Source organism: Pyrgilauda ruficollis, unplaced genomic scaffold, assembly GCF_017590135.1.
Source record: "Pyrgilauda ruficollis isolate IOZ18807 unplaced genomic scaffold, ASM1759013v1 scaffold119, whole genome shotgun sequence".
NCBI lineage: Eukaryota > Metazoa > Chordata > Aves > Passeriformes > Passeridae > Pyrgilauda > Pyrgilauda ruficollis.
The window spans coordinates 839,408-853,847 of record NW_024510210.1 but is presented as its reverse complement, the minus strand read 5'-3'; the positions used below and the strand labels follow the sequence as shown (position 1 = coordinate 853,847).

The following is a 14,440-nucleotide window of genomic DNA, read 5'->3' as shown; positions in this document are numbered from 1 at the left end:
TTTTAGAAGTAACCAGGAAATTGCCTCCTGATATACTTTTACTTTCTTAAAATTAACTAGCTTAGAAACTGGACTACACCTTAGGGGTAGAAGCTGTACAGCCATACAGCCTTCATGCACATTTTACCTCCTTGAGACTGGAGCTGGTGGGGAACCAAATGAATTCCAGCACCAGCCCTCTCAGAAGGGTTTTCAGCTTGATCTCAGTGTCACAGCTGCAGGAGTTCTGATTGACTCTGAGAAAACCTCTGTTTCACTGCCCATGACCTCAGAATGCTCTTGTGTTTTCATGCTGATTGCAGCTATATAAGCCTCTAAATGCACTTGTCTCTGTTTGAAAACTGAAACTTTGCTTCTGTGCTTTGCCATGCTTTCTGTTAGCTCAAATAAAAACACAATTAATCATAGAAAAAGATATTTATGAGTGCTGTAAATGCTGACATTTGGGCAGTTAGCAAGCCTTTTCAGGTAATTTGCAGTTTAATTTTCTTTACACAGATCCAATCTAAAATTTGAGTGGTATTTGTTATTGTATGTTATCATAATGCATTATTTCATTCTTTGCAGCTTCTTAATGCCTTTGACTTGTAATATTATTAAATAGTTAGGGGGTTCTATCTCCCAAAAAATCCTCTCTGAACAGGAAATAATGATGGTCAGTCATCTTCATTGTAGTTCTGATATTTGTTTCACTGCAAGTGCTCTGCTCCTGACATGGAACTAGAATTTTTTGCATATTTTTAATTACCATTATTTTCTTCCTAGTGTGAATTTATGTCCAACCAAAAGAAGTACCTCAGTATCAAAAACTTGCTGGTACGCCAATGGCTGCATTTCTGTCATAACTATAGATTTAGACAGTGGCTTTCTGATCCAGACCTGAATTGTGGCTCATGGATTCAGCCTTAGAAGTGTTTCATTTTTTGCTGTTGTAAATGATTTTTTATTTTTTTTCTGTTAAAATCTTAAGATCTTTTGGGATTTTAGCTGAAATACTTAGGAAGATGTTCACTTTCTCAGGCTCCTTTAACAATCTCCTTAATTCCAAAAGCCTAGTTCACCATAGGAGAACCTAAGCCACTGGCTTTACTCAGTGCAGCTGTACACAGATGAAATATTTGTTTTCCTGAAGTAATGGAATGAATAAGGGCAGGCATGTAGCTTCTGCTTTGCTTTTGTATCATCAGATATTCTCCTTCTGTGTACATGCCACATTCCTTTTAAAAAAGTATTCACATCTTGTTTTTGAGCATTCCTTGTTGTTTTTGGCTAGCCAGTCATGTGATATTGTAGGTCCTCACCAAACAGCCCCACAAATTCTTTTAGTTTGAACACAAACAGGGCTGAAATGAAAAGCAATGTTTATGGGTACTGACATTTACAGTGTTGAAGGTAATTTGGTGTTCTGAGTAATATCAGACAAAGTAAATATAAATATTTCACCAAAAAGTTGGCTTGTGGACATGATAAGCAGCCCCTTCCTTGCCCTCTTCCTCCATTAGAGGGAGTCAGTAAAATCATATCCAGTAAGAAAACTGCAACTTAATTGTCCCAGCTGGATGTCAGTGCTGTGCTCTGACTGATAAAGCTATGGAGGTTTATCAGGTGGATGGGGAGAACTCAAATGTTTTTTCATAAAAAGATTAGATCTCATCTGTTTTTCAAATATCAAAATATAAACATACAAGCATATGACCATTGCCAGCATATTTTGAATAGCTTGTATAGAAAAAAATACAATCTTCATACCTGTTGGTTAGCAAAACAAGCATTGTTTTAAGTAAGAACTTGATGAGGAAAAGATTTATTCAAAGTGTATACTTAAAGCTCTGGGCCCCTCACTGCAGGAGGGGCATTGGGGTAAGTCCAGAGAAGGGCAACCGAGCTGGGAAGGGTCTGGGGAGTCCAGCTGAGGGAGCTGGGGGTGTTTAGCCTGGAAAAGAGAACACTCAGGGAGACCTTACCACTCTAGACCTGCCTGACAGGGGGCTGGAGCCAGGTGGGGATCAGCCTCTCCTCCCGGGCAGCCAGTGACAGGATGGGAGGACACGGCCTCAAGCTGCACCAGGGGAGGATCAGGTTGGACATGAGGAAGAAATGTCTTCACTGAAAGAGTGGTTCAGCATCGTAAGGAGCTGCCCGGGGATGTGGTGGGGCTGGAGGCGTTCAGAGGAAGAGGAGCCCTGGCACTCGGGGCTGTGCTTCGTTTGGCACGGCAGCGTGCGGGCCGAGGTTGGACTCCATGACCTTGGAGCTCTTCTCCAGCCTTAATGATTCCATAATTCTCATTAATTACCAACCACAACTTGTACATTTCTTTGAAATTTAATAAGAAGTTACTTGTTTACCGGACTGACTAGGAATGTAGTGGTAACAAATATGCAACAAGAATGTGAATATGGAGGCCCATCTCCAGCAGCCCTGGAGCTCCAGAGGAAAACTCCAGCCTTGTGCAGGATCCCTGCTCCAGCAGAAGCACAGCTGGCACTGCAGGAGGGCTGAGCCCCCATGGGATGGGACTGTGCCACCACCCTGACACACAGGGCTCAGCTCCTGCTTGACTCTGCCAGTGTTTTTTTTTTTAATTTATTTTTTTATTATAGCATTTGTATTTTTAATTTTCATTTTTTCCCCCTTGTTCTCCTACTCTTAAGAAACAGTTCAAAAAGCCAAAAGAAAAGCCCCAGTCCTGTAGTCATGGAGTAGGGACTTACTCATTAGATGGGGTCAGTCCCATGGAGAAGTCAGCCTCAAATAAGAAGGAAAAGCAGATGGTTATCTGCAATAAATATGACACTTGCACAGGGAGCAGCTGAGAAGGTTCTTTTATTAACCTTTTCCACACAAAGGTTTTGCTTGTTCAAAATTATTTTAAAAAGAGATTTAAAACAACAAGGGCTTTTGATATATTTTGCAGTAATGAATTCTGAGACAAATGACACCCATGGTTTATGCTGCCAGTATGAACATCAGGAAAAAAGACTGAGCAATATCCAGATATCACCAGCAGAAAGGTGATTAGACATTGGAAAGAGCTGCTCAGGGAGGTGGAAGTGTGACCATCCCTGGAGGTGTTGTGGCATCTGGTCAAAGTTCGGACTTGATGATCTCAGAGATCTTTTCCAACTTTATTCATTCTGGGATTCTGTACATCCCTTTTTCTGGCTCAGGGCTCAATCTGGTGGAAGTGTAATTCAATGTTACTTTCTTATATGCAATCCAAACCCACGGAAAGTTCAAACAACTCAAAAAGCCACAGGTCCTGATTTCTGCCTTCAGGAGGAGCTATTTCTTCAGTAATAAGAGAGCTGCATTTTAATGGTTTTGATTCTGCAGTTTCTTTGCTGAGCTTCCATGCAACTGAGTGGGAAACAGCACAGGGGGAAAAACATGCACTGTGACAGAGCAGGGTGACAACAGTTGTATTTTCTAGTGATAAACCCACCTGTAACAAACACGTAGTGTGTGTTCTTCTGAAATGGTGCCTGCTTGAGTGAATGCTAAAGTTAATCTTAAAACTATAGAACAGAGCAAGAGTGAACCTCAGACTGAAAAGTGCTCCCCCTTCTCACTTCCAGGGACTGTGCTCAGTGCCTCCCACAGACTCCTCGTGTGGTGCTGGCACAGGGGCCCCAAGGATGCCAGCTCCTGTCCTGCCCTGTCCTTGGGGCTCCATGCAGAGGACATGGGGTGTCCTCACACTCCTGGCACAGAGCCAGGGCGTGGGGAAGCAGGATCCAGGCAGGGTTTGACAATGAGCAGTTGTTTTACAGAGTGCTGGGAGCTCTTGTGCAGGCTGGCTTTGCCTCGCTTTGTTGCTGATGGGATGTCTCGGTGCTCCACTCCCTCTTGGGCTTTAATTCATCATGAAGTTTGGATTTCCAGGGCAGCAGGGCTCAGAGAAGACCCTGCCTGAACTTTTGAGGATTGCACATTGAAATCTTTCTCTAGAATAATGACATGGGCTTCCTCTGCTGTGTGATAGTGTGGCCCAAACCACATCCCAAGAAAACCTTTTCTAAAAAGCCTATTTACACCCAAAGACTCATCCCAAGAAAACCTTTTCTAAAAAGCAGATTCAATCCCTACTTACACCCAAAGACCTTATTTCTTAAATAAAGAAAGTTACACATCTTTCCCAGTAAAAGTTCTCACAGAGGTGGCTGACACCACTTTTCATATCCATGTTTGTGATTTTACAGAGGAGGGATAAAAGGCCAAATATTGCCTTTAAGCCAGGAAAGCGGTGCCAGCCCACCTCCCTTGCAGCCTGAGGGTGTCTGTGGCTGTGCACCCCGAGTCTGCTGTGACACAGGAGCACTGCTCCAGTCACCAACCCTGCTCACAATGACAACGCTCCTTCAGCTGAAGGCAGAGTGTCACTGGTGCAGCCCAGCAGTCTATACACGCCTAATTGTACTCTGGAACTCCTTCTCAAATCATTCCCTGATGTCTGGCTCTTCTCTGGAAGCTATTTTTAAACAGAACAACAGCTCTCTCAGAGTAATGAACAAAATGGGTTTTCTGTTGCAACAGCTGTGGATTGCTTTTCAAGTGCCATTATTTGTGGTTTTTCAGAGGGGATTTTTTTTTTGTGTGTTTGTTTGTTTGTTTGCTATTAGACATGCAGCTGTCATTAAAATACAGTCTGTACCTGTATTTCACATTAAAAGCTTTTTTTAAACAAAACATTATCTAACATTTTTAACATTATTTTTGAAACAAAAATACCTGGACAAGCTCAGGACTGAGCAGTGCCATGCCCTCACCTGCACTGTTGTGCTCCTCTGAGCCACCTTTTCCTGGAGGTGGAGGATAGGATGAGAAAGATTCTGCTATAATCAATGGAAGTGACTTGAAACATTGGGGAAAATGCCTCACAAGTGCATGCTGAAAGAGAATTAATGAGAAAAACACCAAAGAGTGAGATGTAAAACCTTTAAAAGTAGTATGTGATACTGAAGAGTTCACCTAGGAATATTCCTTCTGACACACAAACAGTGATGTGCTCAAAAAATAGTGAGAAGTGGTGACTTGAAGCTGAAAAAAGTGAATATTTGGCTGCAGCTAATGTACTGGCAGGATCCATAGTGGTCTGTACAGCTATATGGATAAGAAGTGTAGAATTTTCATGGAAATACTCTAGAAGTTCAATGAATAGGAGTAGCCTTGATGTGATGTATGAGAGTTCTGTGTTAAATTTAAACCATGTTTGTGGGGCTGTATATTCCTACACTTTTTTTTGTGGTAAAATAAACCTCTCCTGTTAAAACCGATATCTAATTTCTCTGGGAGCATGTGATTTTATATAGCTTACTAGAAGGTTTTCTATAGTGATCTTCAGAGTAGTGAAGGTTGTCAAACTGTGTTTTGGACAGGAAGGATTTCTGATTTGATTTCCATGGCATTGAAACAGAAAACATAGTTTCAATAGGAAGAGAACGTGTCAGAAATGGGCTATATATATTTTTTTCAATTAACCTTAGACTTTAATTTGGAGGTGGGGGGGACGAGTTGTGCATGTGTGGTGTTTAGTCATCATGTAATTAATTCAGTCTTCACATCTTCTTTATTGGACATTAAGATTACTGGGGTACATAAGTCTTAAATTATGTAAAATGGATGAAAGTTGTAACAGCTGGGAATAATGTAGTTTTAATACACACTAAAAGGCTGTGTTGACCTGGGACTGGTGGCTTTTAGGTCTGCTTGAAAAAGCTGCTAAAGGTTTTAAACTTTCTGCTCTGTGTGGAGTTTGTATATGATCTGGGATCCATCACCCCAAGCGAAGAGCTGCTTTTCTTTAGGATTGTAGTGTACGGTGGAGTGGCCACCCTGGCGTTTTGGGAAATGCAGTCCTGGGTTTGTGTGAGCATTCAGAGCACCCAAAACATCATAGACACACTGGATGCGGGAGGAGCCCCCAGAAGGAGAGTTGTAGACCACGTGGAGGGTGTTGCAGGCCATGAAAGCTGCCTCAGCATCCCGGCTGCTGCAGGGCGTGTCCCAGCTGTGCTCCACGGCCATGGCTGCGGGGTTGATTTTGGTGAGGACGATGTTCCCCCCGGTCTCTGGCTCTGCATGGAGGGCCCACAGCCCCTGCTCGTCGAGAGCCAGGTCTATTTTTGTCTGTGGGGAGAGCTGGTAGGCAGGAATCCTCCCAGCCCCTGGCAGCAGCATCTGGTCAGCCACGTTTCTTCTCTGGATGTTGAATTTCACGATCTCGTTCAAGGAGCCGTGCCTGTGGTAGAAGAGGAAGCCCTGATAGATGACGTGGCCAGTTCCTTCCCAGGGCAGTGGCAAGGGGACCCTGCGAGCCTTCAGAGTCTGATTGTTTTCCATGAAAGCCATGATATTGGCAAATTCCAGAATCACATTATTTACAGAGCCACTTAATAAATAAATCTTCCCGTGCTTTTTGCCAGGATCTTTCATCCAAGAGCCATGCTTCCCTCCAGTCTTCTTAACTACCTTCAGGGACCTAATACCTGCAAGCATGTGGTCACAACCTGCAAGGAAATAACCAAAGACAAAAAAATTAGAATATCTGTAAATTTTCTAGTTTCCTTTCTTTGAATTATTTAGTTTCCTTTTAATTCATCTCTGAAGCCTGAGTCAATATATCAGTAAAGGTGTCAGCAGTGTGGCTATGGTAAGTAGTGCTGAAAATAGTTTTATGTGATATTTGAATAATGCTATAATGTATTTGAATATAAAATACCAATATAATAATATATAATGTATAATAGATAACATATAATAAATATATAATATATATTATATAATATATAATGTATAATAATATATTCTATAATGATTATACATGAATATATAATATGTAATAATATATAATACATTTGAATAATATAATTTTATTATTATTATATATTCCTGCTAAGAAAATTGTAGTATCTTCATCTACCTGTAGAGTGTTGGGTTTTGTTCTATTACACCAGTGTTGTCCAAAACATTTGGATATTTGTGTGTCTGAGAGGAGACCAAGAGCACCGTTAGTGACTTTGTGATTATTCTTGTCTGTCCTTTTACAGGGCTGTAATTTTTACTTCAGAGAACTGACTTCTGGTTTAGACCAACACAGTAAAGTAATCAGATTTATTTTTTGTTGGAGGCATACAGATTAAAATCCATTATCCACATGTATAGTATTTTTGTTTCAGGACTGGTCTTATTCTCAGACAGCCTTTTTTTATGCATTTATAGTATAAATAGAAACAAAAAGAGATCAGCATAACTGAAAGCCAAAAATCTGGGCTATCTTCCCATTCACCTTCCCAACACCTGCACACAAAGCAACAAGACCAAAAAACAGATCACACGGCCAGGTGTGTGCGTGCACTGGGGTGGCCTTGGAAGGAGCTGGTGTGATGTCTGTGTGCCAGGAGCGTGGCTGGTGGAACCACCCAGCTCTTCACCTCACTGTAGGGTTAAAACTGGCCTCAAGTCACAGCTCTGGCTTCTTCACCTTCTGTGCACACTCTGCAGAGACCTTTCAGACCAGAAAGCACCAAGCCTGGGAGGACTCAGGCATTCAGACTCTGAGATCCTTATCAAGCAGCATCCTTCCCAGGAAAAAACGATTGCAAAGCGTATTAACAAGCTCATTTACCAAAGGCACTCATAAATTACAGGGCGCAGCATTTGAAGTTGGAAGAATTGCTTTCAGAGGAGTGCAGCCATTTCAGTAAACAGGACAAACAAAGCTCTAAGGCAGGAAGTTCTGGCAGCAGATGAAATGGAGAAAGCAAAACCAGCCCCCCTGTTTGGCCTGATACGAACCTATTGAAGTCAGTGGCAAGGCTCCAGTTGCCTGTAGAAAGCAATCTTTATGTAATTTGTGTGCATTGATACCCTCTAATCAAAGCTTTTGGATATTGCTGCTACAAAGTGGATTTTTTTTTTTTTTTCTCCTGGGAGTCCTCACTCTGGAAGTGCCTTCCCTGAGCAAGCCACAACAGCTCTCTCAAATCTAACATTTATTGATTAGATAGATTAAAAAAATTTAAAGCTGCTGAATCAAAAACTCTAGGCAGACATAGCAGCATCTTCCTCTGCAGGGGAAATTACCAGATTTTTGTCTGATTGTTGTTTTCTGTGCGAATTTGACCCAAACCCAGTAACAAAGCTGGAATTAAAAACCTTCTTTTCTAGGGTTTTTGAAGTGACTCAGCAAAAACAGATTTTTGAAGAGACTCAGCAAACATAATCATAGAGTCTGGTTAAGACATGACAGCATAGAAGCAGAGCTGCTATTTTCTAGAGTTGAGGATCTTCCTACTTTTTCTAAGTGCTGTAAAATCTGCACAGGGAATAGTTTTGACATAAAATTCAATGGGAAAAGCATCTGACTAGTACTGACAGTAGGGAACAAATTGAAAATAAAGTTACCACGAGCTGCTACAGTAAACTTAAAAGTAATAATTTTCACCAAAGGAAAATGGAAAGTAATTTTTTCCCCTCTGAAACTCTCAGAAAGATACAATTTTCAAAGTGCCTTAACCACAGTCAATTTAAAAATTCCCGATTTTTTTTCCTCTCTGAAAAAAATGCCCAATGTTCAAAAGTTCTCTAAAAGGAAAACAGAACTATTGTTATTCAGAGCACTGAATTGTGGAGTATGAGGAGAGCCCAGAAGCAGAATAGGTGATTGCTTCTGTAAGCATCTGCCTTAATACTGATTTGCTTGAAAAGTCTAAGGAAGAAATTGTAAATTTATGTGTAAAATTAAATCAGCCTAATTCTGCTGAAGTCAGTGGAATTGTATATGCTAAGGTTCTTTCACTCACTTCTAAAAATTTTCAGTTTGTATTTCTTACTATTTACTTTTAATTTCTTACTACTATGAAAAGAAGACAGACTAAATATGTCTATAATACATAGTTTACATCCATACCACAACTTTTTAAGGTAAAGATAATTATAAAATGTCATTTGTTTTAAAAAAAGTCATAGATTGTGTATATATTCTTCATGCTGGGTACTGTAACATCTAATTTTCAAATCAGAACTAAGCTTTGCTGACAGCCAAGCCAGTGTGCTCTCCTATTAAAGGAGGGGACAAGGAGAGGAAGGATGACAGAGCATAACAGTAAAGCAGGTAAAAATTGTAGAAGGAAATTAAGTAGTTTAGTAACTCATGAATTTACTTTTGAGTTGAGGTTTTGACCCTGCCTGGTCCAAAAAGCAAAGACCACCATTAATTCTTTAGTACAGCTGCAGTACTCAGAATGTGTTTTTCTGGGATTTTGCAAGAACACACCTTCAGAGGATTTTACCTTATTTTATAATAAAAAGTAACTTCCAAAGAACTAATTTGATATGCAGTAGAATTTCTGCAAAGTAAATGTTTGAACTGTATTTCCTCCCTCCCTCCCTCTCCCATACTCTTTTTGCATATACATGGGTTTTATAAGTCTGGTATTTACACAGCCCAAGCCCCTTTGCAATAATCTGTGGTATTCACACAGCTAATGAAAATCTGTTATCCCTGTATCAGCATGCACACGTGGGACTGTCCACACCGAAGTTCTGAAAAATAAACTGTTCTTACTTGCATTAAACATGAGTTTAAGTCTCTTTTTTTCTTCTGCTTCTTCCAGCAGCTGCTGTTTCAGCAGGTCCTCGTGCACTTCCACGCAGGCGTTGGAGTCCATGACAGATCCAAAATAGTCGATGTCCCTCTGGGCGTGCTCGACCCTCGTTAGCAAATTCTCCACTTCCCCCTTAAGCTCAGCTTTGTCGGAACTCAGCCCTGCTAGGCGGGACAGCACCACCTTGGAGAACTCCCGGAACTCATCCACGTATTCCAGCACGTCTTGGCTGCACTTCTCCAGCCTCTTCTTGAGTCAGAACATGGGAAGAGAACACATGGACAGACGTGGATATTCTGCGTACATCAGGACCCCACTTGTGATTACTTTCACAGCCCTGCTGTTCCCTCCTTCCCAGTGCCCTGCACCCACCTATTCCAGCCCAGGCGGCTCTTGCTGGGTGTCTGTGCCAGGAGAACATCTCAGACTGGCACAGACTTCAAAAGCCTGGACAAAAATCCACTTTTTTTTGACTTGACATGTATAGTTTCAGGATGATCCCAACACAGTGAATAATGTGCTCTGACTCCATGATTCAGAAGGCTGAACAATTGCTTTATTAAGCTATACTATATTACACTAATACTATGCTAAAGCGATACTATACTAAAGAATACTACACCATACTAAAGAAAACCCTGTGACTGTCTGGAGACAGCCAGGACACAGCTTTGGCCCCACTGGCCAAGGAATCAAAACAACCTTCACCAGTGTCCAATTAACAAATCACTTTGGGTAAACAATCTCCATAACACATTCCACATGTGCCAAACTACAGGAGCAGTGGATAGGGATGAGAATTGTTTTCTCTTCTTCTGTCTGAGCTTTTCACTGCCTTCCCCAGGAAAAGTCCTTGGAGAGGTTGTGCTGCTGCTCTCTGTGAAGAGAGCTGTGGCCACAGACATGGTTACTGACAGACAGATATGTTGCTTTGCTGCCTAAAGAAAGAAAAGTGCTCTGATGGATAACAAAGGGCTCATGATCTCTGATGACTTGCTTTCCATGAACTTTCTGGAACTCCTCCTGTACGACCACTGGTGAAGCATTCTCAAAGAGTTTTCTGCCAGAAATCTATAGCCATGAACATTTCACATAGATACACCTCTTCTGACCAGGCCAGAATCTAGTGTGGCTATTTTTCACCCATTTAAATGTGAAAATGAAAATACTGAAATGCTACAGTTGAGGAAGTTTTGTGTTGTTTTTTTTTTTTTTTCTTTTTTTCCTTCAAATTATTGGGTGTATTAAAAAAAAAACAAAACAAAAACAACATAAAACAACAACAAAAAACCAAAGAGCCAAAACCACCCCCCCAAACATAGAAAGCAAAAAAACCCTATTTCTTTACAACTAAATTCAAATTATCAATGTTTTCCAAGGTAAGTAATAAGTTTCTGTTGCAATGCAGCTGCTTCATAGGTGTCCTGAAAATAGTAGCCCAGCTGCCACTTTGGCAAGATGAGGAATTTGAGCAGATCTTTGGTTGGTTTGCTTTGTGAGCTGTGCTTTCTGTGCTACCTCCTCTCTCTCCCCCATTTTATACAAGACCATAAGTCTCCAGAAAGTTACTTAATTGCTTTCTACAAAACCTATATTTTAAATGCTTTCAAGTGCTGTCATCAGTATCTGCCTCACTCTCGGTCCTGTTCCTTTTGTGCCCCTTGCACCAAATGCCACAGGTTATCTCATTTTTAATGGGTGCCAAAGGAATAGAAATTGCCAGGGGAAGTTACTCCTAGAGTGGCAAAGAAAATGTAAATCTCCGTCTACGCAGTGGGAAGAGAATATCAGGTTAATTCTTCTGTGTTGAGAAGATAAGACTAATGAGGGCTCTGTACAAAAAGGGACTTCAAATCAGGCAAGTTAGAGCTTCTCTGTAAGTCTGAAAATGCAAGCCAGGAGCCAGGGACACGTCAATAATTAAAAATAAACAATATATGACCATAACACACCAAAACTGAAGAGGTATTTTGCAGTACTGGTAGCTTTTTACTGTAGAAAAAAAAAAAAAAAGCAAGAACTGGTGCATTTATATAAGTGATTGAAATTAATTCAAGGAATTGAAAGGACTCCATTTCAGTCTCTCAGATATTAAGGGTTTATTTGAAGTGCAGATACACTGCTGATTTGCATGAATGTGTCTTAAACTACCCTTCCAGGTAGGGATATCTGCACACAGGAAAAATACCTGATAAATTTCTATCTCCTTGCTAATAAATACTTGACAGCACTTCTGCTGGTGGCAATATGTTTATACAGCTCCTTAGGATGGTCTGTGACAGTTCTACATAAACATTTGCATTTTTAGCTAAATTCACTGATGTCATTAAAAAAAAAAACAAAACAAAAAACAGATTATAACAGAACAAAAACATAACATTAAGAAATTTTATCCTGCAACAAATGATGTGGTAAGTTGGGATCATTACGGTTAAAGTTTTAGCAACAATTTTGCTCATTCTTTGGAAAAAGCTGGAAATTTACCCTCCTGATTTGATATATCATACAGACTGTCCTGGCCTCAGAACATCCACACATTTTCAAACCTCTTTTGCTGCAGAAGGATTCATCAGGCACATACCTCCAGAGACAGAAAACGCTGGTCAATGTAGCTCAGCAGGGCTGCATCCTGCATCATGTACTGTGCTGCTCCCATGATGCTCATGAGGGATGGAATCAGCAAGAAATGCACTTGTAAGGCTAACATTGCACCAGAAAAATTTGGAGGAAAGTAGTGAATCAGTTCTGTGGGCAATCCCAAATGCTGCCAGTCCGAGGTCAAACGCAATTTTCCATCATCTGAAGTGAAAAAATAATACTAAAAATTACTAAAAAGTGAAAAATACTGTGGCTGAAAAGATTAAAAGGACTTAAAATGGCTGTTGCATTCTATCATTAAGGAAGCAACATTGGGGCAGAGGGACTGAATGTGTTTATTTCTAGGAGCCAGATGACTACTTCTCAGTTTGTGATCCTATGATCAATCCCAGATGTTCAGCACTGAGTCACATCGAGCCTGCATGCCAAATTTTATTAAATACAAATAAAAGTAATTTATTTTCCCCTCCTTTCTCCTCCCATCTGCTTTCCTGTGTGACCAATCCTACAGTGTGTTCTCGGGGCAGGCCAGAGTGGATTCTGACCTGGGTGGGTGGGACACAGGGAGGTCTGGTGCTTGATGTCTGTGCTTGTAAAACCATCTAAAACAACTCATTTCACTTCCACTATTCAGCCTATTTACACTGGGATTGGAAACCAGACATAAAACTGTTCTTTTTAAAAGAAGTTCCTCCTCCTTTTTCTCTTGAAACTACTTTTTCCAGCTGAAAACAATACCCTTAACATAGCTCTGTGTCCATTTAGTGGAGCCTATGACAGACATCTTCTTTTGGAATAATAATTCTACTTAGTCTGACTTAAAAATTAATTCTAATTAACTTACATGAGCCTACTGCATTTGAGGCAATTTGTATTTCTTTGATTTCATAATTTTCCTGACTGAATGCCTTGTTTGGAAAAACTCATGGCCATGCTAACACTATTTGCTAGAAAACCACGTGTTAGGAGCTTAAAAAGCTCCCTTTGTATCTGAAGCCAAGCTGGACGCCTCTGTTTCTCAGAATTCTCCACCTCTTCACTTTTCCCCCCTCCCATTTTTCTTTTTCTACAGTTTTTTTTTTATTTTTCATCACATTTACCAAGCTTTCTTTTTCTTTTTAACTGCCTTATGTGTAAGCGTGTGATGATTGCAGAATTCAAGAGTGAGTGTGTGTGTCACAGCAGGCAGATTCTTTCCTCTGTATGTTTGATTTTTGCACAGTGGTTATGTGTGCTTTGCAGGCAAATTTCACCCAAGTGCACAGAGCAGTATTCTGTACTTCAGTATTGCTTTACCCCTAAGAGGGGCACACAATTTGCCAGCTCCTATTTACAGGCACAGCCAGTGATGCACAGAGAGTTTAATATTTGATTTTTCAGTCCAGTGACATTTTACTTTACTCCAGAGCTCCTGCTTGAGGGGACAGAGAGCTTGCCCTGAGAGCAGACACCTTGGGAAGTCTGAATTTCCTTGATTCTGTCCTATGACACCACATGCTGCCTTATTTTCCACAAAATAATCAGCTGCAACACCAGGGAAGATCAACATAGGAAAAAAAAATTCCTTTTCTAACCTCTGAGGTGAACCTGGAACCCTTCAGAGTTGATCTCTGAGTCTCACGTCTGTCCCAGGTAATGACTGGGAGATGAAGATTGTGGAATTCCAAATTACGAACTTCCTCTCATGAATGCATATTTAGAAGTCAAGATACAGATATATAATTTCCTCTATCTTAAGACAGGGAAAATAATCTAAAAGGTAAAATATCTTAAACTGCTGTACACCCTTGATAAGCTTAAACATTCTGCAGATGGATCTAGATTCTGTGAAGTTGCTCAATCATTTCTTAGAATCACCCACAGCTGAAAGACCAGAAGGATTCCTACAAATCCTAGAAATCCTTCCAAGGATTTCCATAAATGAGGCATTCCCATGTTTGTGAAACCATGATCTCATGGTAAATGGCAATGATGGTCCATGCACAACCTTAGGAAGGCATGCCACAGCACCTGGTTAAGTCCTGAGCTTTGTTGGGTTTTTACATTTATTTTGCTTTGGTTGTTGTCTGTTTTCCACTTCTGTTCAGCCTAGATATACAAAGAAAAGGTTTTTTTTCCAGCTATATATAATCTGTATAATAAACAAATATATTTATCTATATTTATATCTAATCTGTATCTAGAGCTAATCTACATTTATATGTATGTCTGACGGTGATTTAAAGCAGGATTGT

General features: G+C 40.5%; 1 protein-coding gene across 1 annotated transcript; it reads right to left on the bottom strand.

The window, feature by feature from the left end:
- Positions 1-5,560: 5,560 nt before the first annotated feature.
- Positions 5,561-12,506, bottom strand: OLFML1 (olfactomedin like 1). Its single transcript, XM_041485672.1, has 3 exons — positions 12,190-12,506; positions 9,569-9,857; positions 5,561-6,509 (listed from the first exon to the last, which is right to left on the bottom strand). The coding sequence occupies exons 1-3, from the start codon at positions 12,313-12,315 to the stop codon at positions 5,731-5,733; spliced, it is 1,194 nt and encodes a 397-aa protein (XP_041341606.1). The 5' UTR covers positions 12,316-12,506; the 3' UTR covers positions 5,561-5,730.
- Positions 12,507-14,440: the final 1,934 nt, after the last annotated feature.

What these genes read in the sequence shown, in the direction of transcription:
- OLFML1 (XM_041485672.1), bottom strand. Translation starts at nt 12,315, where the DNA reads ATGTTAGCCTTACAAGTGCATTTCTTGCTGATTCCATCCCTCATGAGC. An exon ending in AGCGTTTTCTGTCTCTGGAG is followed by an intron (nt 9,858 to 12,189) that starts GTATGTGCCTGA and finishes TTCTGACTCAAG; the next exon opens with AAGAGGCTGGAGAAGTGCAG. An exon ending in TAAACTCATGTTTAATGCAA is followed by an intron (nt 6,510 to 9,568) that starts GTAAGAACAGTT and finishes ATTTCCTTGCAG; the next exon opens with GTTGTGACCACATGCTTGCA.